Raw genomic sequence first — 23,749 nt, 5'->3', positions numbered from 1 at the left:
GAGGCAACCAGTTGGTGTGTCTCTCTCACATCGATGTTTCTCTTTCTCTCTCCCCTTCCCTCCCTTCCACTCTCTCTGAAAAAGCAATGGGAAAAATATCCTTAGGTGAGGATTAACAAAACAAAACAAAACAAAACAAAACAAAACAAACAAACAAACAAAAAAAGAGGGGACTGACCGGAAGCCCCAGTAAAGGCAGGTGCAAATTCTGGGTGTCAAATACCGTCTCACAGGCTCAAAAATTATTATATTTCTGAGGTTAAATCAAATATATGAAAATAGCAGCTAATCATTAATTTCTTCAGACAGAGTTACATACCAAATTGCAGAGGAATTTTTTTAGCACATCTAAATCTGAAAACCAGTTATTATATTCACAATGCTAAGTTACAAGCAGAAGGCGGAGGCAAAAAAAATTCTGATTGCTATCAGTTTTTATTCCAAGATGCAGTTCTTATTCTAAAGTTCACTAAAAACAAGTAGTTTACCAAGGACCTAATCCCTAACTCTAACAAGAAAATAATACAAACCAGAAGTATATAAATTATACCTTTTCATTAAACAATATTAAAATAACTGCAAGAAACAGTTAATATGGGATGTTTACATGGATGTTTATAGATGAGATTATACTTACACTAGGGGCCCGGTGCACGAAATTCGTGCACTGGGTGTGTGTGTGTGTGGGGGGGGGAGTGTCCCTCAGCCCAGCCTGCCCCCTCTCACATACTGGGAGCCCTCAGGCATTGACCCCCATCACCCTCCAATCACAGGATCGGCCCCTTGCCCAGGCCTGACGCCTCTGGCCTAGGTGTATGGCCCGGGCAGTGGGGACCTGCAGTGGCAGCGGGGGGCGCCGCGATCGCGCGGGCTCCACCCCTGCCCCTGCAGGACGCCTCTGGCTGAGGCGTCCAGCCTGGGCAGCGGGGACCTGCAGCTGCAGCGGCCCCGCGATCGTGGGCTCCGCTTTAGGCCCAGGCAAGGGACCCCTAGCTCCTGGGACTGCCAGCTTCGACCGTGCCCAGCTCCCATCGCTGGCTCCACCCCTACTTCCTGCTATCACTGGCCAGGGCGGCAACGGCACCTGATTCTCTGATCATGGCTGGGGGGCACGGCAAAGGCGGCCCCAGGGCTGCCTTTGCCCTGCCCCCCAGCTCTTAGCTCCCCCCTGGGTTTCCGATCACTGTCAGTGGCAGGGGGCTTCTTCCTGCTTTCCCTTTCGCCTCCCTGCATTGTGCCTACATATGCAAATTAACTGCCATCTTGTTGGCAGTTAACTGCCATCTTGTTGGCAGTTAACTGCCAATCTTAGTTGGCAGTTAATTTGCATATAGCCCTGATTAGCCAATGAAAAGGGTATCGTCGTACGCCAATTACCATTTTTCTCTTTTATTAGTGTAGATTCTTGCTCCCACAAATATTTCAGAAAATGTTAATATCTTTATTAAAAAACATGCAACAAAAAACAAACAAAAAACATACAGCAAAAGGAGTCCAGCTAGCATTCTATCATCCACATGCCAGTAAGCTGCAATCTACACTAATAAAAGAGAAAAATGGTAATTGGTGTACGACGATACCCTTTTCATTGGCTAATCAGGGCTATATGCAAATTAACTGCCAACTAAGATTGGCAGTTAACTGCCAACTAAGATTGGCAGTTAACTGCCAACAAGATGGCGGTTAATTTGCATATGTAGGCACAATGCAGGGAGGCGAAAGGGAAAGCAGGAAGAAGCCCCCTGCCACTGACAGTGATCGGAAACCCAGGGGGGAGCTAAGAGCTGGGGGGCAGGGCAAAGGCGGCCCTGGGGCCGCCTTTGCCCTGCCCCCCAGCCATGATCGGAGAATCAGGTGCCTTTGCCGCCCTGGCCAGTGATAGCAGGAAGTAGGGGTGGAGCCAGCGATGGGAGCTGGACACAGTCGAAGCTGGCAGTCCCAGGAGCTAGGGGCCCCTTGCCTGGGCCTAAAGCGGAGCCCACGATCGCGGGGCCGCTGCAGCTGCGGGTCCCCGCTGCCCGGGCAGGACGCCTCAGCCAGAGGCATCCTGCAGAGGCAGGGGTGGAGTCCACGCGATCGCGGGCCCCCCGCCCCCGCTGCCACTGCAGGTCCCCGCTGCCCGGGCCGGACGCCTAGGCCAGAGTCGTCAGGCCTGGGCAAGGGGCCGATCCTGCGATTGGAGGGTGATGGGGGTCAATGCCTGAGGGCTCCCAGTATGTGAGAGGGGGCAGGCTGGGCTGAGGGACACTCCCCCCCCCCCCCCCACACACACATCCAGTGCACGAATTTCGTGCACCGGGCCTCTAGTATAATAATAATTGTTTATAATTTGGGGGTTATTAAAAGATCCCCAAATGCCTTTTAGGTAATCAAAGAAAGATACAATGATATTTGATTGTTTTTAACCTTTGAAATAGTTTTTTAAAAATATATTTTTATTGATTTCAGACAGGAAAGGAGAGGGAGAGAGAGATAGAAACATTAATGATGAGGGGCAATCATTGATCGGCTGCCTCCTGCATGCCCCCTACTGGGGATCAAGCCCGCATCCAGAGCAAGTGCCCTTGACCGGAATCAAATCCAGGACCCTTCAGTCCGCAGGCTGATGCTCTATCCACCGAGCCAAACCGGCGAGGGCATGAAATAGTTTTAATGGTGAGTCACTCTATGGTCCTTTGGGTCCTGAAAATTTGGGAAATCACTATGGTACAGAAGCATCCTCTATCAGAACATGCATGGAGCAGAAAAGCCCATTCTCTGATATTGCACTCTAACAGACACTTTGTGAAAGAGGAAGCGTGGCCAGGGCAAAACATTTCCTCTTTTTTTCAACCTTGAACTGAGTTTGTCCCTCACCAATTACATAGGGTCCCTCGGGTCTCAGAACTTTCCGCCAGCGGTTAGGTCTCTATGGCGATGCACCGGGCCGCCGAACCGGAACACAGGTGACAAGGAGGAGGCAGGCCCGGGAGACACGGGGGGAAGGTCTGGCTGCAGAAAACCACGCAGGGTCTTCTTGAGCTTCTGGAACTGACGGCTCAGCCTGGTCCGGAATCTGCAGAGCCCCGGGCAGGCCTGCCCTCACTTCCCACCTGTCCACCAGGTGGCAGCTTTGGAGGCGGGGTGCTTTCCATGGGTGTCCCGGCGGGGACTGCAGGCTCCCTCTGGGACCCCACTTCCGCTGATGCTTAAGCATCGCCCTCTTGCGCCCTCAGAGGCCATGACTCAGGTGAAGGGAGCCCATGTTGCCCAGCCCTGTGGTCTCATGCAGCCCTTCAGCATCCCGGTTCAAATCACACTGCAGGGCGGCCGGCGGCGGCGCCAGGGAAGGTAAGCCACCACCAGGCTCCCCCACACTGTAAGGGGAACCTCGCGGGACAAGCGGCTAGTCTGGTTACGTCCTCCGAGGGTGCCCACTTGTGCTTCCCAGGGGACCCCGGAGGCGTCCCCAGCAGCGCTGACTAGTGTGGGCTGCATCCTTTCTCCTTGGCTCCCTCCTCCAGGTTGCAAGTTCTTGGAGGCCAGTGCCCTTGCAAACGCATCTCTGGCTCCCCAGCTCTAGATCATGGCCCAGCACAGAGGTGGCGCTGGGTGGAGTGAGAAATGAGGAAATTACTCCCGGCATTTGGCCCCATGGCTGAAGCATGCTTCGGCCTTGGAGTCACAGGCCTGGGTTCCAATCCCAAATCCCACCAGCTCCACCCCTTAACCAGCTGGACGATTGTGATGTCTGTGGGCAAGTCACTTAATGTCTCTCTGCCTCACCCCCTGTGGATGAAAGGGGAGCAGTAACAGGGGATAGTAATCGTTGCTGCATGCCTTAGCATGCTCTCTACATGATGCCATCATACTGTCTATACTTTTAGCCATTGTTATTAACCACCTTAAGGGGGGAAGTGAGATAATTTACTTCTTTAAAGATTTTTAAATTGATTTATTTAGAGAGAGGGAAAGGCAGAGAGAGAGAGAGAGAGAGAGAGAGAGAGAGAGAGAGAGAGAGAGAGAAAGAAAGAGCAATGTGAGAGTGAAACATTGCTTGGCTGCTTCTGCATGCCTCCGACCAGGGAATCAAGCCTGCAACCTGGATATGTCCCCTGACCAGGAACTGAACTAGCAACCTTTCAGTATGCAGGAAGACTCCCAACCCACTGAGCCACACTGGCCAGGACTTTTCTTTTTTTTCTTAAACCCTCACCCAAGGGTATTTTTTCCCCACTGATTTCTAGAGAGAGTGGAAGGGAGAGAGGAGGAAGAGAGAGGGAAATATCCCCCCGAACATGCCCCCATCAGGGCTGGGAACCTGCAACCAAGGTATGTGCCTGGGAATCGAACCTGAGACCTTTGGGTTCGTGGGCCGATGCTCTAGCACTGAGAAAACCCGGCCAGAGCCAGGGCACTTCTTAAAGAGAGAAAGTGAGATTTAAGGTGTCCTGAGGACCTCTTTTCTCCCCAGGGGAATGCAAAGCAGAGGAGCTGTGAGTCTTAAGCTTCACTCCCCCTGCCTGTCCCTGGGTTTGGGGCAGAGGAAATCAGAAGTGGGCACCAAAGTTTAGAGAAGAGCAATGCGGGAGAGTGTTTGAGGAATGGGATATTAAACGCTTTCCAGCCCACTCCTGGGAGGGGCACAGTTCACTCCAGCCAAAAGCCTGGGTGATTTGTTAGTGGTTGAAGTGGAGTTGGGAGCTGAGGAAGTGGAAACAGTAAACATCACCACGGTCATCACATTACCCACATCTGTCACCCTCTAATTACACTCAAGGGTATTTGAGAGAGAGAATGCAAGAGAGTGAGATATCGGGTTTGACGGATGTGGGAGGTTGGGGGAGGAAGGAAGACAGACCAAAGAGGAAAGAGATAGAGGCAAAAACACTTGTCTCTTAGAAATGAACCAGTGCTTTTGTGAAAAGACAACTAAAGTGAATCACTGTATGGCAGACAATCAAACAGCAAACTTGCAATGGAACAAGTACTTAACATAATTAACCAGATAGACGAGCAGTTGTGTCCTCCCCGAAGCATTAAGTATCCTATATTCATTTCTGAAATGCACATTTGGATTATTGCTCTCTCCTCTTACCAAACTCGATGAACCACATTGACTTAACCTCATTTCCTGTTTCAAAAGAAGTTATTAAATAATTACAAAAATAGAAGGGTAATAAAAATTACCCAAATCTCTTCTGCAACATAAACAAATTACAGGGAAATATTACTTTAACAACACACAATGTTTAGAAATTCCATACACATGTGAAACTAGTGTCAGATGAATTATCAAGCTTTGATGAACCACAGCTTCTTTCTAAGGAACACTTTTTGCTCATGTTATAATGCTGGAGGGAGAGGCTGCTGGCATCTGCAGGGATCACAGCCAGATGAGCATGTTCAAGGACTTTGAAACTGAGTTTGCTTCAGGCTAAGCCGGAAGGCACCTGTAGTATCAGGAGTGTGAGAGTCAGTTCTGTCTGCAGGGGAGACAGTAGAAATGGGGTGGATACTGCCTTGACTGAATAAAACACCTCCTGGTAACACACTGGTTACAAGTGGATATGTATTGCTGGCAAAAAAGGAGTAAAAGTTCTGTTTACTCATCTCTGGCTAGAGAGCAAAATTAGATCACTCTTAAGTGTTTTGAGGTCCTTGGATGAAAGGTGCTTATACATACCACAACAGTAATTATAGGGCTGTTTATGATCTCAGAAAACTTATTCAACAATAAGGAAATGATTGAGGAAATTGTGGGGTCCTGGCTGGTGTTGCTAAATGGTTAGAGCATTGGCCCGAGAACCAAAGGGTTGCCGGTTCGATTCCAGGACAAGGGCATATGCCTGGTTATGGGTTCACTCCCTGGCCATGGTCAGGGCACGAGTTGACGTGACTCTCTCACATCAATCTTTCTCTCTCCCCCTCTCTTCCTTTCACTCTATCTAAAAATCAATGGAAAAAAATATCCTTGGGTGAGGATTAACAACAACAACAAAATTATGGCATATCCTATTGTTGGAATATTATTATGTAGCCAATAGAAGAGTTACAAAGCATTGCTGCTGACATATTATGTTAAGTGAAAAGAAAAGATTAAATTTTTTTTTCCAGTGTTTAAAATAATATAGAGGAGGGGAATGGCCCACTAAGTGAACAGTAGAATTGTGGGTGATTTTTATTTTCTATTTTTTCAAATTTTATAAAACGAACATTACTTTCATAAATTCTTTGACATTTGTTGAGGCTTTCTTTATGGCTCAGTTGGTGGTTAGGTCTCGTAAATGTTCCATATATGTTTGAGAAGAATATATGTTCCATAGAGCCTGAATCTCTACCATTATAGCTGCATTTGTTTAGCTTAATATTTTGTTAAGCCTCTTAAAATGGAATTACCTCTTGGACTCAACTGCCTTGTGAGAGGGAACAGCTAATCTGGGAAACTGATCACAGGAAGTGGTGGGACTAAGGCAAACGGGAGAACACGCTCCTGCCCACAGGGGCAGCCTCTGCTCGGCATGGCTGGCTGTTCATAGGCAGGAAGGTGGACCTTGTGATGCAAAAAATATTTTCAGGGGGAATGTGCAATAATCCTGAAAGATAAGCAAGTTCATAACATTTATTTACATAAAACAAAAGCTACTTTTACAGGTAATTCTTTTCTAGCCATTGATTAAACAGGTCTCCAAAGACTTCTACCGGGTAGCATTCCTTAGTTTTGCTTGTTACAGTCAAGAAAAAAATGTATAACACACCATTTTAGCATGTTTCGACAGACTTTTCACCAAGTTCTGAACATGGGATCTCATTGTATTGCATGGGACCTGCTCACAACCCTTAGGGAGGAGCAGATGGGATCATCCCTCCACCCCCCAAGGATTGGTAAATGTTCCAACTTCTTCAGAACTGTCTCTTCCCCACTTCCTCCAAAGGACAGCCATTTCTACCTCAGGGAGGAAGAGAAATACAGACCACAATGGTGGAGACCCACCAGATGAGCACAGGAAGCTGCCGTCCAGTGCTGGAGAGGACCGAGCCATGCTGCTAGGGTTCACAATGATGGGCTTCTCAGTTCTAATGTTCTTCTTGTTTGGAATAACCATCCTAAAGCCTTTCATGCTCAGGTAAGAAACGGAGAAAGATAGACCCAGAATTTCCAGTTCAGATCAGATACAGGCACAGTGGTGGAGAGGCGGGGGCTGGCTTTGGTTCCTGCAGCCCTTCTGACCGTGGTCTAGGACAGGGATGACAGACTCACTTGCTCCTCTCTCAGTGCTGGCAAGCAGCTGGGTGTGGAGCAAGAGGTGGTAAGAAAGTGAAAGACATTTCTTGTCTGCTCCCCAACTCCAATCTCAAAAATACTTCCAACAACGAATCCACAAATTAGTCATGTAGGTAATAAATCCTTCCCTTAATGTGCAGATATCCTAGGGAAGGCTTAATTTAAGCCTTCTACATGAGCACAATAGAAGTTTTTGAGTCTGAGTTTTTTGAGTTAGATAATGTCTACCTGTCACATAGTAGTTGCTCAGTAAATATGAGTTCCCTTTCTTTTCTTTTAATTAGTTTCCTTATTAGGTACATGTAATAATAGTTACCATTATTAAATATATAATACTATAGGCCTGGTGCATGAAATTCTTGCACCGGGTTGGGTCTCTAGGCCTGGCTGGTGATCTGGGCTGGGCCGATTGGGGCCTTCCAGCTGCTGGCCAGGGTCTTCCTTCATTCCTCGCTGCTCCCTGGTGGTCAACACACATCATAGCGAGTGATTGAACTTCTGGTTGAACTCCCAAGGGGATCATTTGCATATTAGGCTTTTATATATAGATATGACTTAGAGAGCTTAAGTTCTAACTAACACAGATGAGCATATAACTATAAACAGTCAAAGATGCCTCATCTAAATAAGTATAGAAATTAATTTTGTGTAAAAGCAGGCCAATGCTAAACCTGCAAGAGAACCTTTCCCTTTTTGTATTTTCACTTGCCCAATATTTTACTGTTGTAGGCCACATTTAGTAATTTTTTAAAAAATTCCCTGGGCCTTAAGATCATGTTAAATTGCATCATGTGTCTCAGGTTTGTTATATTAATAAAGCAAAATGATGACTGATGGTCAAAGATCGTAATGGGGGTGCACCGGTACAGCTAGCTAAACAATGCCTTTCAAATAGTCTGACTTAGGGTTTGCTACTCTAACTCCTTGTTATTAAGGCACCAGGAAATAAACACAGGGACCCACCTGGAGGTGATTGTGAGGATGCATGAGGAGCTGCTCCTATACATTCAAAACATATCCTCTTACCCTCACTTGTTCTCTACTTAGTTCATACATATATGTCCATTCTCTTCAACCTCACCTCAGTCTTCACAGGAATTGTATCTACCACTTCTCCTTGCACCTATGACATTCTGTGTTTGTCACACATACCCAAATTCTCAAGGAATGCTTTCCAAATAAAATTTAATTCAGCACAACACTTACCGAGCCTTCACTATGTGGGAGGCATTGTGCTTTAGGCTTTGAGGAACATAAAGATGAATAGCATGTAGGTCCTGACCTCAAGGAATTACTGACAGCAAAAACACAGTGAGTTTCCAATGAGAGATTGCTTGCACGATTTGCAGTCGCCTCTTTGGAAGTACAGCGGGTAAATGGAATTGCGCTTTGTTACTAGAGCTTTTGGAGGCTGTGTTGACTAAGAGCCCTAAGGTTGGACTTCTTCCAAAGGGTGCATTTTAGGGTCATGAGGCGTTACGACATGACTTCTTTGAATATATTTTTATTGATTTCAGGGAGGAAGGGAGAGGGAGAGAGATATAGAAATATCAGTGATTAGAATCATTGATCAGCTGCCTCCTGCATGCCCACACTGGGGATTGAGCCTGCAACCCGGACATATGCCCTGACCGGGAATCGAACCATGACTTCCTGGTTCATAGGTCGACGCTCAACCACTGACTGAACCACACCAGTTGGGCAGACAATACAATTTCTGAATGTGGATCTTGTTGGTTACAGTACTTAGGGTAATATTGATCAAAGTATGGCTCTCCAAATACATGTATCTTAAAACTGTTAAATAGATTCCTGGGCTTCAACTCAGATAAACTGAACCTGAATCTCTGGGGCTGAAGCATAGAATCCACATTTTAAAAAAATATTATATATATACTTTTATTTTAGAGAGGAGGGGAGGGGGAGAGATAGAAACATCAGTGATGAGAGAGAATCATTGATTGGCTGCCTCCTGCACACCCCACACTGGGGACTGAACTCTCAACCCAGACACGTGCCCTGACAGGGAATCGAACCATGATGTCCTGGTTCATAGGTTGATTGATGCTCAACCATTGAGCCATGCCGGCCAGGCTGGAATCCACATTTTAACAAGCTCTTCATTCTAACAAATTCACTCAGGTGATTCTGAAGTTTGAAAATCATTGATGTAAGGGTTGGTGTAGTGAGAAATATGCCAGGAGGGTCCTAATTGAGAAGGGACTTGGAAATTTGCTGCTATTTATTTCCTGTCTCTGTGTCCTCATTGTGTGCCTTCTATGATGGTACTACATTACCCGAAATAGACAAATGCCTCAGGATAGCACATTAGAAATATAAAACTAAGTTTTCTAGAGGGTGAAGATCATGATTTTATTTTTTTCCAAATTGGAGCACTCAGAGAGAAGAAGCGAACTGCACTATTATCCACACACGTATCACAGACGATGGGATGGACTGCGCTTTCACCTGTGGTGTGGACTGCCAAGGTCAGGGCAAGTACCCCTGTCTTCAGGTGTTGGTGAACCTCACCCATTCGGGCCAGAAAGCTCTCCTACATTATAATGAAGGGGCTGTCCAGATAAATTCCAAGGTGATGTTCTAATGAAAAAGTTCTAAATACAGCAATCCTTCCATGCCAGACTGTCACCAGCACGGTGCAGTACCCTGGGCCACCTCTAGGGATACATCTGTTTCCTCCCAGTGAATGTTTTGTAGTGGTCAAATCAGGATAAATGAAGCAAAAAGCATTCTTGGAGGGAAAATGGGGTAAATAGAAAGGGGAGAGATTTCAATTTCATAAATTGGTGTCTAGAATTTATAGGCTGAGCCAATGACCAGAGTCATTTCTGGGCGGTCTTACTTTTGGAGGTCCCACTTCCTATCATATCACAGTCCACCCTAAATCAAGCAAGGAATTTTTCTTTGAAGAAAATATGTTTTTATTCATTTAAGACTGAGGAAGGAAAAAGAAGAGAGAGATGGAAACATCAATGATGAGAGAGAATCATTGATCGGCTGCCTCCTGCACACCCCCCACTGGGGATCAAGCCTGCAACCCAGGCATGTGCCCTGACTGGGAATTGAACCGTGACCTCCTGGTTCATGGGTCAACACTCAACCACTGAGCTACGCTGGCTAGGTGCAAGTAATTTTTCTTATCAGAGAAATTTAAAGGGTTACTATAATTTTGATTTTATTTATTTTTGTTAATCCTCACCTGGAGATATTTTTTTCCATTGGTTTTTAGAGAGTGTAAGGGAGGGGTGAAGAGAAACAGAGAGGGAGAAAAACATTGGTGAGAGACACATGGATTGGTTGCCTCCAGCACATGTCCTGATTAGGGCTGAGGGTCAAAATTGCAACCCAGGCATGTGCCCTTGATTGGAAATCAAACCTTTTACCCTTTGGTGCATGGGCTGATGATCTAACCATTGAGATGTACTGGCCAGGGCAATTTTGAGTTAATAAGTTGTTCAATTGGTTCAGATGATTTAACGTGTACCTTTACACCTAACAAAGTTGAGTTAGATTAGTTGACACCTTACATTTCGTTGTCTTCACTTAATCACTAATTTTAATCTGATGGTTTGTTTTCTATTTCGGATGTAATAATTTTTAAGGTCTCAAACATTTTTAAAGGCCATTGGCACAGTGCTCGGAGTGCCAAGTGGGTGTGGTAATAAACCCCAAGCTTTTTTTTTTTTTTTTTTTTTTTAAATCAGCTGATAGAGAGGTCCCTTATCCACTGGCTCTGCCTCCCAAGAAACAGAACCCAGGTGGGGCCCCACTGTATGGGCCCAGGACAAAAGCCTCAATATGCTAATCCGTTAGGGAGAGATTTTACTACAGGACATCAAGACAAAGACAATAGAGGGATCAGTAGGTGTTGAAAGCTCATAGAATTCAATAAATATTTGTTGAATTGACAAATGGATTGACTTACTGTCCAGGAAGAGGATGAGGACCTGCATGTCAGGAGCGTGGTCCTTATGAAGTTGGCCATGGTCTCTTCTGCAGTGTCTTTTTTAAAAAAATTAAATCTTTATTGTTCAGATTATTACAGTTGTTCCTCTTTTTTCCCCCCCATAGCTCCCCTCCACCCAGTTCCCACCCCACCCTCTGCCCTTACCCCCTCCCCCACCACTGTCCTCATCCATAGGTGTACGATTTTTGTCCAGTCTCTTCCCATACCCCCCACACCCCTTTCCCCCCCAAGAATAGTTAGTCCATTCCCTTTCTATGCCCTGATTCTATTATATTCACCAATTTATTCTGTTCATCAGATTATTTATTCACTTGATTTTTAGATTCACTTGTTGATAGATGTGTATTTGTTGTTCATAATTTGTATCTTTACCTTTTTCTTCTTCTTCCTCTTCTTAAAGGTTACCTTTCAGCATTTCATATAATACTGGTTTAGTGGTGATGAACTCCTTTAGCTTTTTCTTATCTGTGAAGCTCTTTATCTGACCTTCAATTCTGAATGATAGCTTTGCTGGGTAAAGTAATCTAGGTTGTAGGTTCTTGCTATTTATCACTTTGAATATTTCTTGCCACACCCTTCTGACCTAAGGAAGACACTCTTGGTGTACCCCCTTGTGGTCTTTGTGCACAGTCTTGTTGTAGTTAAGCCTTGATTGTTGTTGGTATCACTGGGAGGAATTGACTTCAAGGCCAATTGGCTGTGAGAATCAGCTGTGTCTACAGTGGGAGAACTTGTGTGCTGGAGACACCCTTCTGGGGCAAGACTTGCTTCAGTGGGGTTTTGGTGCTCACTGAGTCTGCCCCCTGAGTGTGTCCCTTATGGATCAGAGGAGTTGTAATCTGGATGGTCTCACTCTGACCACTGGGTACACTGGCTCTTGGATCTAAGGAGGTGCTAATTTAGCCTCTGCCTGAGGCTACGCAGCAGGAGCTATGGAGAGATCTGCAGATTCCTTTTCTTTGTTTGGGGTTTGGAGGTGCCTAGATGAGGCCCAGCTGTAAAGCAATGCAGCTGCTGTTGTGGGGCCTTGGGCCTTCTTCTGAAAGTTCTGGGTCTCTCTGACCCAGCTGCAGTTTGTTAGGTAATTTTCAGGTTACAAAGGGCCAGGGCTTTCATATGCAAAAGCCTCTGCGCACAGCTTGGGTGGGGCAGGGGTCTCAGGGAATCAATAGGGTGGAGCAAACAGCTATGGCTGCTCCTCAGTCCTACCCTAAGAGGTCCCGCATCTCAGTGTCCCGGTAATCGCTGCAAGCACCTCTGAGAGAAAGCCTCCCTAGAGTTCCGACTGATGCCAGGCAGTCCAGTTTCTCCCCGTATGTGTCTGGGTCCCCAGAGACTCGCTCGGAACTGGAGTTCAGAGCAGTCAGGAGCTTGAGACTCTCTCTTGATTGAAAAAGACAACCGCGTCCTCAGTTGCCAGCCCTCTCCACGTGCGCCTCCCTACCTCTGCACTTTACTTCCGCACCTCCTCTGAGTCTCAGTGTGCTTTTCTCTTTCCTTCTAGTTGTAGAATTTCCACTCAGCCAGCCTTCCTGTGGTTCTGGATGATGTCTGTTTTGTCTTTTAGTTGTATTTTTGAAGTGGTTGTGCGAGGCAGCAATTTCCGGTGTTTACCTATGCCTCCATCTTGGTTTCTCTTCTTTTCTGCAGTGTCTTGACTCTAAGAATACTTCCCCATGGCCCTGCTTAATGCCTGGAAATGGCCATTTCATTCGGTGCCCATCTGCCAATCCTTCCCCCTGAGCTATGTAGTAGGTTTCATCACCTTGAGATGGAAACTCCCTAATAGCTTCATTTTGAAGCTATTTCAGCATTAATACTGTTAAGTGCTTGATATTGGTAAGAGTGTCCTCATCTTTCTTCCTCCTCCACATTCCTAGTGCTTTTACACACCTAAGTGCCACCAAGACAGGAATGACTTGCTCAACAGGGCTCTGGACATAAAGGAATTCTTCGATCACATAAACGGGACTCCCTTTTCATGTTTCTACAGTCCAGACAGCCAATCTGAAGATGTCATTCTCATAAAAAAGTATGACCAAATGGTTATTTTCCACTGTTTACTTTGGCCTTCACTGACTCTGCTGGGTGGTGCCCTGATTGTTGGTATGGTGCGGTTAACACAGTACCTGTCCCTCCTATGTGAGAAGTACAGAACTGCATTCAGAGATGAGGCAGGTGGCAAAGCACCTTATATAGAACAGCATCGAAGGAGCTGAGCAATCTTAGGATGGTGGCCAAACTGAAGTCCTGGCCTTCAGATACCTGCAGTTTCTGCACATGAAGACTTGATTATGCCTGCTTACGAATTAACCATGAAGTGGCAGTAAAGTATGATAAAAAACTTTTTTTAAATATATATTTTTATTGATTTCAGAGAAAAAGAGGGAGATAGAAACATCAATGATGAGAATCACTGATCGGCTGCCTCCTGCACACCCCTTACTGGGGATTGAGACCCTACCTGGGGCATGTGCCCTGACCCAGAATCAAACCGTGACCTCCTGGTTCATAGGTCGACGCTCAACCACTGAGCCATGCCAGCCAGGCAAGAAAAACTTTGAAGAATCTCACATGTATTCTATTTATTCTGTAAATTCACCATCTTCTCTACTCCAAATCTCTGCACGTGAACCAAGGAAGCACTTTTTGTTCCCACATGGCAAAATGAGCTCAAGGTAGCTATCCTTAATTTCAGCTCTACCTAGAACTTGTCAATGTGGAAATAAATAATGAGGCTATTTAATCTATGGAGCACTGGACAACTAGCCTTGTTCTATGCCACACAATTCACATTAAAACATTTCTCAAAAAAATTCTTGGTGAAGAACAGTTCATTCACTATAGGAAGATAGTAATCTGGTGATCCCCAAAAGTGTGGCCCTACCATTTCAGTTCACCATTCGTGATAAAGGAGGGAAGCCACTGCCTGGAAAATTCAGTAAGTTTAGAGTTATTTATACTTAACCTTACCATGTACCATGTAACTTTTCTTTCGGGTACAGTTTTTAGTTAATTATGCTTTCCTTAAGCTCACTTTATTCTTCGTGTACATTCTGGTGAGAGGGAAAGATATGGTTAGAAATTTGTTGTGAAGTAGGGATAAGTTGTACTGGATGGAATTTAGCATTCATCTCAGATAACCCCCATCACAGAAAAGTCCCACGTGGATACTCAACAATGGCCCTTATATTAAATGTTGAGTCAACCATGGTTATCAAATAATGAATGTCACAAAACCCTCCCAACAGGTGCTTTCCAGATCAAGCTGAATATGAGTTGAAAACAGTTTGTTCTTAAAATCAGTGTGCCTTAAAGTAGCTTTAAAATGTTACTAAAAAATCTTACTTGGTGGGCGATAGAATGAGACTTTTGAAGCAACCCTTTTTTATGTAGATGTAACCAAACAAGAAACTTTGATTCAAGCCAATTTAATGCCTTTTAGAAATTAATTTTGTCATAAATTACTAAACTGAATAATAAAATTGGGCAGTATTGACTTGCACAGTTTTGGCATTTTCTCTTTTTAGTGTGGAATAGTGGAGAGAACGTGTCTCAGTGTGTGATTTGAGTTGTAGATAATAATTACAACTTTTCAAGTTTTTGTTTTTGGGCAATTCAGCTGAATTGTTAGAGCCTCTCTCTTCCCATCTTTAGAATGGGAATCATCTCTTCTTTTATGGGGCTAGTGTAGGGATACACAAGATATAGAATATATGAAACACCTAGCTTAGTTTCTGGCCCCTAGTAGAGGTGCTTAAAAATCTTAGTAGAAAACAATCCTTTGCTAAGTTTCAATGTTCAGCCAGCCTTATTCCTCTTCTGGCCACATACCCACAGGAAATAAAATCAGCACCTCCAAGGGATACCTGCACTCCCATTGTTCACAATGATCAAGATATGGAGACAGCCCATGTGCCCATCAACAGACTAAAGACATGGTGATGATAGATATATAATGTGTGTTTAAGTACATACAATGGAATATTATTCAGCCTCTAGAAAGGAGATTTTGCCCCAGCCAGGTGGCTCAGTTGGTTGGAATGTCATCTCACGCATCATAAGGTTGCAGGTTTGGTCCCCGGTTGGGCGTCTATGGGAGGCAACCTATTTGATGTTCTCTCTCTCTAAAAAAAATCAATAAAAATATCCTCGGGTGAAGATTAAAAAAAAAAAAAAGAAGGAGATCCTGCTATTTTCAACAACACAGATGAACCTGGTAGGCATTATATTAAGTAAAATAAGCCAGGCACAGAAAGGAAAAAAACTGCATTCCACTGCATTTGTGTGGACTCTAAAAAAGTCAAATACATAGAAACAGAGTAATATGATGGTTATTAGGAGTAGGGAGGTGAGGGAAATGGGGAGATGTTGGTTAAAGGATACATATTTTCAGTTATAAGATGAACAATAAATCTAGAGATTTAGTATACACATGATGGCTATAGTTAATAGTGTATTGAGTACTGGAAATTTGAGATTTCAGGCACTCTCATCTCACACACAGTAACTGTGAGGTGATACATTAATTAGCTTGACTGTAGTAATCATTTCACTCTGTATATCAAATCATTATATTGTAGACCTAAAATGTATACAATTCTTATTAAAAATAAAAGGAATTCAATCAGCCTCAGTACCTTTCATTGGACAGCTGGTATAGGGGTGAGGGCAGGAAGCTATGGGAGAGGATCCTCCCCACCATCTTTGCTAAAAATATGCATGTAAGGTCCAGAATGTGCTGTTTAAAAGGCTTATGTATACCAAAGACTTCCCTGTAATGAAATATACGTATGTATACACATTTAAATCTTTCTTCAAATTGAATTTCTGTAGTTTTCTTAAATTAAGGGCACATCTCTATTCTATTTTTTAAAAAAATATTTTTATTGACTTAAGAGAGAAAAGGGAGAGGGAGATAGAAACATTAATGACGAGAATCATTGACCGGCTGCCTCCTGCATGCCCCCACACTGGGGATCAAGCCCACTACCTGGGCTCTGCCCTGACTGGGAATCAAACCGTGGACTCCTGGTTCATAGGTCGATGCTCAACCACTGAGCTACAGTGGCCGGGTTCTATTCTATTTCTTAGTAAGATTGACACCCATCTAACAATACACAATTCTTGGTATTTTTCTCCTAACAAATTCAAAACCACTAATCTGAAACCTAGAGTGTGTGAAAGTGTTGAAACCACAAGTGTTTGAATTCCTACCGTTTTCCATTTGTATAGTGGTTACTTGGTTCATCTTAGGGAAGACATATTATGCTTGGAGAACAAAGTCAATTTAGAACAATATTAATTCAAAGTCACTCAAATCACTTGGCAAATAAACAAAATGTAAGCAATTATTTGCTGTTAATTGTTTAGAAGTATTAAGTGTCAATGCCCATGTGCATTATGGGTCTAAAAAAAGTTCACACTTACCTTTTGCAAGGCTTATATTAATTAAAAGCAAAACCAGTTTGCTTCTAACCTACTTTCTAGGTTCTGTTCTTCAAGTGACTTGAAAAAAGCCTGTTTACACATACAAACATATTTATACATCCATGTATGTGTATACATATATTTCTGCTTAAAATACAAGCATATAATTCTTCATGCTTAAAGGAAGTTAATATTTAAGCAGATATTTCTCTAATATTCATCACTTTACTGGGGCAGAAAAACTGACTTTGAAGGCATAATAGTTTCAGGTTTTCATTCAATGTTTCTTAGTCATTATTGATAAGAACTCAAATTCAGCTAAAATTTGGTTATTAGCAATACTGGTTTGCTTTTAAGTATTCAAAAAATGGCAAAATATACTTATCACAGTTTTTTGTTTAAAATATAAAATATATGAAACACTAAGGATTATTTGGACACAAGTCAAAGTAATTTTCTTTTTTTAATAAACAGTGTGATGTTACAGACTACGAAGTTAAAGAAAAGCAGACATTGACAGTTTCTGATGAGCACAAACATAAGTGCAGTCACAAGCCAAGCTTCTTGCTAGGAACAGCAAGACTGGGAAGAGGTCTTAAATTTAGTGACACTATTATTCTATATTCTCAGTACAATAACACATGCATCTTGCTGTGTCAAATACTTTTTGGGCCATCATTAAAGGAACATTTAAAAACATTTTTCTCCTAACAAATGCAGTATACCACAGGACTTCAATTCATTGAATGACAAAATAGAGTGAGATCGATTTGCTACATTAAGTGGGGCTAAAAAGGGTGGTAGGAGCTATTTTTAAAATTCCCAAAGTCAACATTTGATGGGTTAGTAGTCTTTTGGTAGTGCCACATTCCCGAAGCTGTTAAAGTGTTATGTTCCAAAAGGACACATTCTTTTAGGTTTTATTCAACTTAAGTGCAAGGACAAAATCATATTTAAACCATTGATTGCATCTGAAATCAGAGGAAGGCCAACTTCACTGACCACTCATAGGAACATACATTAAATCTGGTAAGGGGCTGTTTCTTATGAAATCAATAGATAATGACCACATTTGGAAATTTACACTAGAATTAAGGAGTTCAGTCTTATTAAAGATATTCTGAGAAAATATCAAAGTTGGTTTTCTGCCTCCTTCCCAACTTAGAAGTATTAACGAAAAATTTTTCACTTAAAAAATGTACATGTCTCTTAGCATAACCACAAAATTATTGTAGTGACAAATTAAATGATTTCAGATAGATTCATAGACCTGAATAGCTTACAAAGTACGTTTAAAAAGCCCCTTTCCATACTTACCAACTTGTGGAATGGAGTCTATGGTTAGTAGTGAAAATCAGTTACCAAACTATACTAAATGTAAAAGGGACTGCTTTTATTGTTGTTTTTTTTCCCCCTTTCCTGTTGAAACTTATATGTAATTGTGTAAAAATTAAGTCAGAAAATTTCCTGATGGCTCATAACTGTCACTATATGCTAGCCAGCATGGCTGTAATATTAACATATTTAAAATATTAACATATCTAAGCAAAAGGAATGGCGCTGCATTGATAAAAAGGAAGTGCAAAACTTTAATCAAGTGGAATACTTGAATGAAATAAGCTTATTTAAAAACTACCATCCCAACTTGGGAAACTCCTAATAAATTCTAAACTCTTCTGAATTTTAGAACCTGGATGTTTACATCTTTTATAAAAGATGCCTCTTGACTAGAACTAGCAAGCAGCGTGTATACAAATAGAAATGTGTGCACATATACACACATTAATTTCACTAATAATTAAGAAAAGAGAACACAACTAATTTTAAATATCAAATTCAAGAACCTAGTACCATGAACCTCCTAGCACTATGCCTTTGCCAAATGGCTGGAGCAATGATTAAATTTTTAACCAATTTTTTTTTCTTAATGTCTCCAATGCCATTAAAAACGAGGCATGCCAACTCTGACTATAAATCTCAAATACAGTGCTCTGCAAATTTCGGTAATATCAGAGCCTAAAGTATTGGATTGTGACTCATCTATTTTTTTTCCTTACTAACCTTCTGAGGTAGAGTTACCAATCTAATTTTATCAGGACCACAGTTATCTTGAGCTAAGCCCTAGTCTTTTCAGAAAGTGAACATAACGTTTAACAGAAAAGAAAAAAGGCTTTCCAGGCCATGGCACATAAGATTCATTTACAATTTTTAATGTAATAATTAAAAAATAAAAATGGTTTGTGTTTATATTTAAAAAAAAAAAAACAGCCCAGCTGTATTATTCTGTCACCAAGAATGATTATCTGAGTATCCTGTCAATGCTGAATCTTATAGTTCAGCCTTCACAATCCCATCCTTGATGAAGGGTTAATTCCCTTGTGGTATGCACAATATATTCTCACAACTTTCAGCCTTCTTTCATGCCACATCTGAGCAGGACATGAAGAATGTAATTCATTCAAACAACTCCTCCCTGTTTTGCACCCCCCTCACCCCCGATTCCCCTCTTCTCAAACACATCTGAAGTATGAAAGTTGTTTTTAAATAGTAGAAGCACCACAATCCATTAACACCATATATGGCCTTTCCATTGAAATACTACAGTGATGTCCTGGACATCAAAATTAATTTTTTAAGGTGGATTCTGAGTGTGTGGGTCCAGCCCAGGTCTGCTGTTGGTGCAGGCAATGAAACAAAAGGAACTTTATAACATTCACAAAAAGTTAACCTGCTGGCTTTAAACTAATGCTAGGAATTAAATTTCTCCAAAGAGCTGGCAAGCATAGGCAATAGCCAGGATATGAATTAAATGGATTTACAAAATCATTAAGAAACAAATTCAGGTTTATATGCTGTGAAATTTCCATGGTGCCTTTAGAATAGATGGGCTGCTCATAATTTTTTAAGAATGCCAAATCACGCAGTTTTTGATGGAAAAAATACAGTTGGACTGTGTTTTACCTATGTGAAAATTACCAATCCACTTAAAATAAAATCCAAGAGGGTATATACATTCTAATCAAGTCATTGATTATTTTCCTGACTAATAAGAACTACACTTTACACAAAATACTTTATCAGCAGTTGTTTTCATCAAAAAACCAATAGTCATAGTTTCACAGTTGAAAAAGTTACACATTAAAATATTTTACAATTCATTGTATATTCACCAGGTTCCATTTCCTAAAGGGCTTGTAATATAAAGCAGAGTAGAAGGGAAAACCTCAAAGTTGATTACTTTGACACTAAGTTTTACACAGGACACTAAGAACCACAAAAAGCTTAGGTTCTATCAGAAAATAGAGACCAAATTCCATTCTTGATTAAAAAATCCAATTAGAAACATCTTTTAAAAAAACACACCAAATTCCACAATATGATTAACAGATTTCAAATTAACAGCAGTGTAAAAAATTTTAAAATACACAATTTTGTATAGCTGAGAATGTAACAAAAAGTTAAAGCATGATTTTCGAACAGTGGGTTATTTCTTGCTAGAATGTGTTTAAAATTAGGTCTTACTTTCTTTAAACCTACTCCTCCCCGCCTCCAAAATAGTCATTGAAGGAAATATTGCTCAAGTGACCAAATGAAACTGTAGAGCCAACAGTTATACCACGTTCAATGACGTATGGCTGGCCATAGGAAGTGATCAATTGGAATTGATCTCTGATACTAAAGTACCTGGAAGCAACTATGTTGTCATAATTTAAAACATCCTACTCTCCCATATAGCATTTAATTCAGTTTTTGGTTCTTTGTCTTCTGAGAACCACCTGTCCCTTTTTTCTTATTTTTAATGCTGTTTGCTTAAACTCTGCTTGGATTTGTTTAATATTTACTTTGCTTTTAGCTAGATCACTTAATCTCTATTCTTTATAAAATTTGTTTAAACCTCTCAAACAGACTTAATTTGGTTGTAATAAGTCTTGAAAATAAATGTCAATGATGAAATATGGTATGTGGCATGTGTTTTAATGGTGGAGAGGTCCCAGGGCAAGTGGACTAACTGAATTAATGTGGAAAGAGCAAAAATTGTATAAATTCTGTGCAAGGAAGCTCAAAGCTTTTTTGGCACTCAGGAAAAACACGGTTGGTACTGTTAAAACTTCACTTTCCACCAACAGAGTCTCAGACTTGTATCATTTCAGTGAGTTTTCCTGTAATCAATTCCTGATACAGAAAAGACTGGGATGGTAGTATGTATTATAACTGAATAGATCTAAGACACAAAGTATGAATGATGAAGTTTTAATAAGTTATGAAATTTTCTGCAAAAGAATAGATTGTTTTCCTGCTTAATAGAGTTTAAATTCTTCTGAACTATTCCAAGACAGTTTAGAGAAATAAGTTCCCCATATCTTCAAATTTATTTTTCCTCTTGGCAATATTATATACATGCCTTAGTGAAGTACCTAAATCTTCAATAATTACACCCTTTAAGGGTTCTAAAATAGCCAAATATTAAGAGTATTTGTATTAGAGTCCTTGTTCACTATTCAAGACTATAGGTAACTGATTTCATAAGTGAAGATATTTTAGTGATGCTGTTTCACTAGAGTATACAATGTGTGCTCTTTATAAAGTTGTATTCCAATAATATGCCTAATCTAGAAAACTGTCAGTAAATTATTGCACTTTCTCTGGTGTGGCACCTGAACATTTGCTAAAACTATTTCCTAGGGAATTAATCATTCATTTCAAATACTGAGTAAAATATCAGATTCTGGAGTGACGACTAGCCTTAGCCCCTACATCTTGGGTTAATGTTTTTCAAAATGTTTAAGAATGTATCCTGTGCTCAACTGCAATTTAATGAAAATGGAGAGTGAGCCCTGACCACTTGGAAATGGGACATAATCCTGCTTTTATTATTGAGATATTGGATAAATAGCCTGAAATGGTAAAAAGTTCATGGTTTCTATTTCCCCATATTATAAAGTATTATTCATGAGCATACCTCTGTAGAGGGTTTAAGCAATCAGGAAGATACTCTAAATTGTATTAATTTTGTTAACTAATTTCATATGATTGAGGCATTCTGAACTATAAAAGAGGATGGAAGATGGGGGATTCATGTAAAAAGAGAAAGAAAAAAAAGGATAAACTTTCATCTGTTTTCTTTAAGTAGTTATTCACTAGTATTGGTATAAATGGGATAGTGCCTGAGCCTTCTCCAAAGACCAAGAGAAGAGCTGACCATTGCTGATATGAACAATAAAAAATTTGGGGTGCAAAACAATGCATGACTATGGGACAGATCATGAAATAAAGAATATATATTAATGATAGTTTCTATAATATAAATAGCCTTTAATAAAAAAAATAATCTTTTTAATAACATTAATACTCACTTCTATTTTTCTGGAAAACATGCATGAAAAATGTATTCAATTCATCAATTGCAAAAGGAGGGAAAAAAATCAACTTAAGGTGAATACTGTACAATTCTGAAGCAGGAACTATTCCTGCTCATTCTTTCTCTATGATGATTTTGCTTTATGGGCCCCCAGAATTTCCCTGGGAAATAAGAATCAGATTCTTGCAAATACTGTCCAGAAAAAAACCCAAAAGCCACCCTATAACAGGTCTCATTTGTGACTGCTTCCAAAACTTTGCAGATAAGACCCCAAATCATCAAAAGGTTTGATTAAAAAAGAAAAGTCTCTGGTGAAATCTCAAGAGTCCCTTCCACCCCAAGCATTTTTCTTCATTAAACAAGGAGTCAAAAACCCACTTCAAACCATAAGTTGAACAGCAATGAAAAAAAAAAGAAATTTCATTATTTCCCATCTTAATGTAATTTAACATCAAACTCCAGTTTACCTGGACCTAATGCAATAATAGACTTTGCGTGTCCACATTTCAAAACATAGAACATTTGCAAGACAAAAAAGAGCATCATTCTTTTTCCTTCTCCATCATTTCTATATATTTTGGGGTTTTTTTTTGTTTGTTTTGTTTTTTAAAAAAAGATACAAACAATCTTCAAAGTTTACCTTTTTGGACTTAAGGCATAACATTAAATTGCGCATTATTCTAAAGCTTAATTTTGAAATGAACTAGTTTAGTGCTATCAAACCCTGTTTGCATTTGCATTATTTAAATTATATAGTATTTTACTTCTGTTCTTGCTGTAAATTCTAATGCTGTTCTTGGATTGTGCAATTCCTATGCAATCAGTCTTTGCCTGTTGACAGTTATTAACAGTGCAGACTAGAATCCAATATCGAGCTTTCAATTTCTTAGTGATCATTCAGTTCAAAGCATGCTGCTTAATTGTGTGGAAGATCCAATCCATTTTTGTTGTCCAGCCACCATGATGTGCATCATTCATTTGTTTCATGAAATATTCCAAAGCCTCTTGCTCAGTTTTATCTAAAGCTAGGGTCTTTCGAATGTATGCAATATCATCAAAAGATTGTAGTTCTGGCATCCCAGAGCCAAGCATCATTGAGAAAAGATTTATGAAGAGATTGGCATGCTGCCGGATAGCTAGATAAGCTTTGTAACACATCTCCTGAAACCTACAAGTAATAAGAACAAGTTGGTTAGTATGAAGCAAATGGCATTAATAGCTTCGGAGCTCTGCTCTATTGTCACCTCATTAGAGAGGCTTCCTTGGACAAGCCTATAAAAAATAACATTCCTGCCCTAACCGGTTTGGCTCAGTGGATAGATAGAGTGTCAGCCTGTGGACTCAAGGGTCCCAGATTCGATTCCGGACAAGGGCATGTACCTTGCTTGTGGGTACATACCCAGTGGGGAGTGTGCAGGAGGCAGCTGATCGATGTTTCTAACTCTCTATTCCTCTCCCTTCCTCTGTAAAAAAATCAATAAAATATATTAAAAAAATAGCATTCCTCTCCTCAATCCCTTTAATCCTACACTAGAACGTAAACTTCACGCACCCAAAAAGACTTTGTTTACTGCTTTATCTTCAGTACCTATAAGATGGTATGGCACATTAGGAGTTTAATAAGGATTTATTAAATGTATGAATCAATCCATTTAGGATTTAGTCTAGGGCCAGGACTGAGTTATAGATAAAACAAAATTTTATAAAA

The 23,749-nt window shown here is 41.1% G+C and overlaps 2 protein-coding genes across 4 annotated transcripts in view; one reads left to right on the top strand and one right to left on the bottom strand.

The window, feature by feature from the left end:
- The first annotated feature begins 3,184 nt into the window (after positions 1 to 3,184).
- On the top strand, positions 3,185 to 17,489 carry KCNMB3 (potassium calcium-activated channel subfamily M regulatory beta subunit 3). The gene is made up of 4 exons (XM_059686152.1): positions 3,185 to 3,330; positions 6,915 to 7,106; positions 9,659 to 9,857; positions 17,157 to 17,489. The coding sequence occupies exons 1-4, from the start codon at positions 3,185 to 3,187 to the stop codon at positions 17,391 to 17,393; spliced, it is 774 nt and encodes a 257-aa protein (XP_059542135.1). The 3' UTR covers positions 17,394 to 17,489.
- Positions 17,127 to 23,749, bottom strand: part of PIK3CA (phosphatidylinositol-4,5-bisphosphate 3-kinase catalytic subunit alpha) — a 77,027-nt gene continuing 70,404 nt past the window's right edge. For all 3 annotated transcript variants that reach the window (XM_059687078.1, XM_059687079.1, XM_059687080.1), the window contains one exon: positions 17,127 to 23,209. In XM_059687078.1, the coding sequence (XP_059543061.1) occupies positions 22,939 to 23,209 (271 nt within the window). In that variant the 3' untranslated portion in view covers positions 17,127 to 22,938. The remainder of the gene's footprint in view (positions 23,210 to 23,749) is intronic.

The sequence above is a fragment of the Myotis daubentonii genome, chromosome 3, assembly GCF_963259705.1.
Source record: "Myotis daubentonii chromosome 3, mMyoDau2.1, whole genome shotgun sequence".
In the NCBI taxonomy this organism is placed as follows: domain Eukaryota; kingdom Metazoa; phylum Chordata; class Mammalia; order Chiroptera; family Vespertilionidae; genus Myotis; species Myotis daubentonii.
This window is presented reverse-complemented; position numbering and strand designations above follow the sequence as displayed.

Bases quoted from the DNA above. Each gene is read 5' to 3' on its own strand.
- KCNMB3 (XM_059686152.1), top strand. From the start codon at position 3,185: ATGCTTAAGCATCGCCCTCTTGCGCCCTCAGAGGCCATGACTCAGGTG. The intron at 3,331-6,914 runs GTAAGCCACCAC...CTTCCTCCAAAG, and splicing joins CGGCGGCGGCGCCAGGGAAG to GACAGCCATTTCTACCTCAG. The intron at 9,858-17,156 runs GTGATGTTCTAA...TTTAATAAACAG, and splicing joins CTGTCCAGATAAATTCCAAG to TGTGATGTTACAGACTACGA.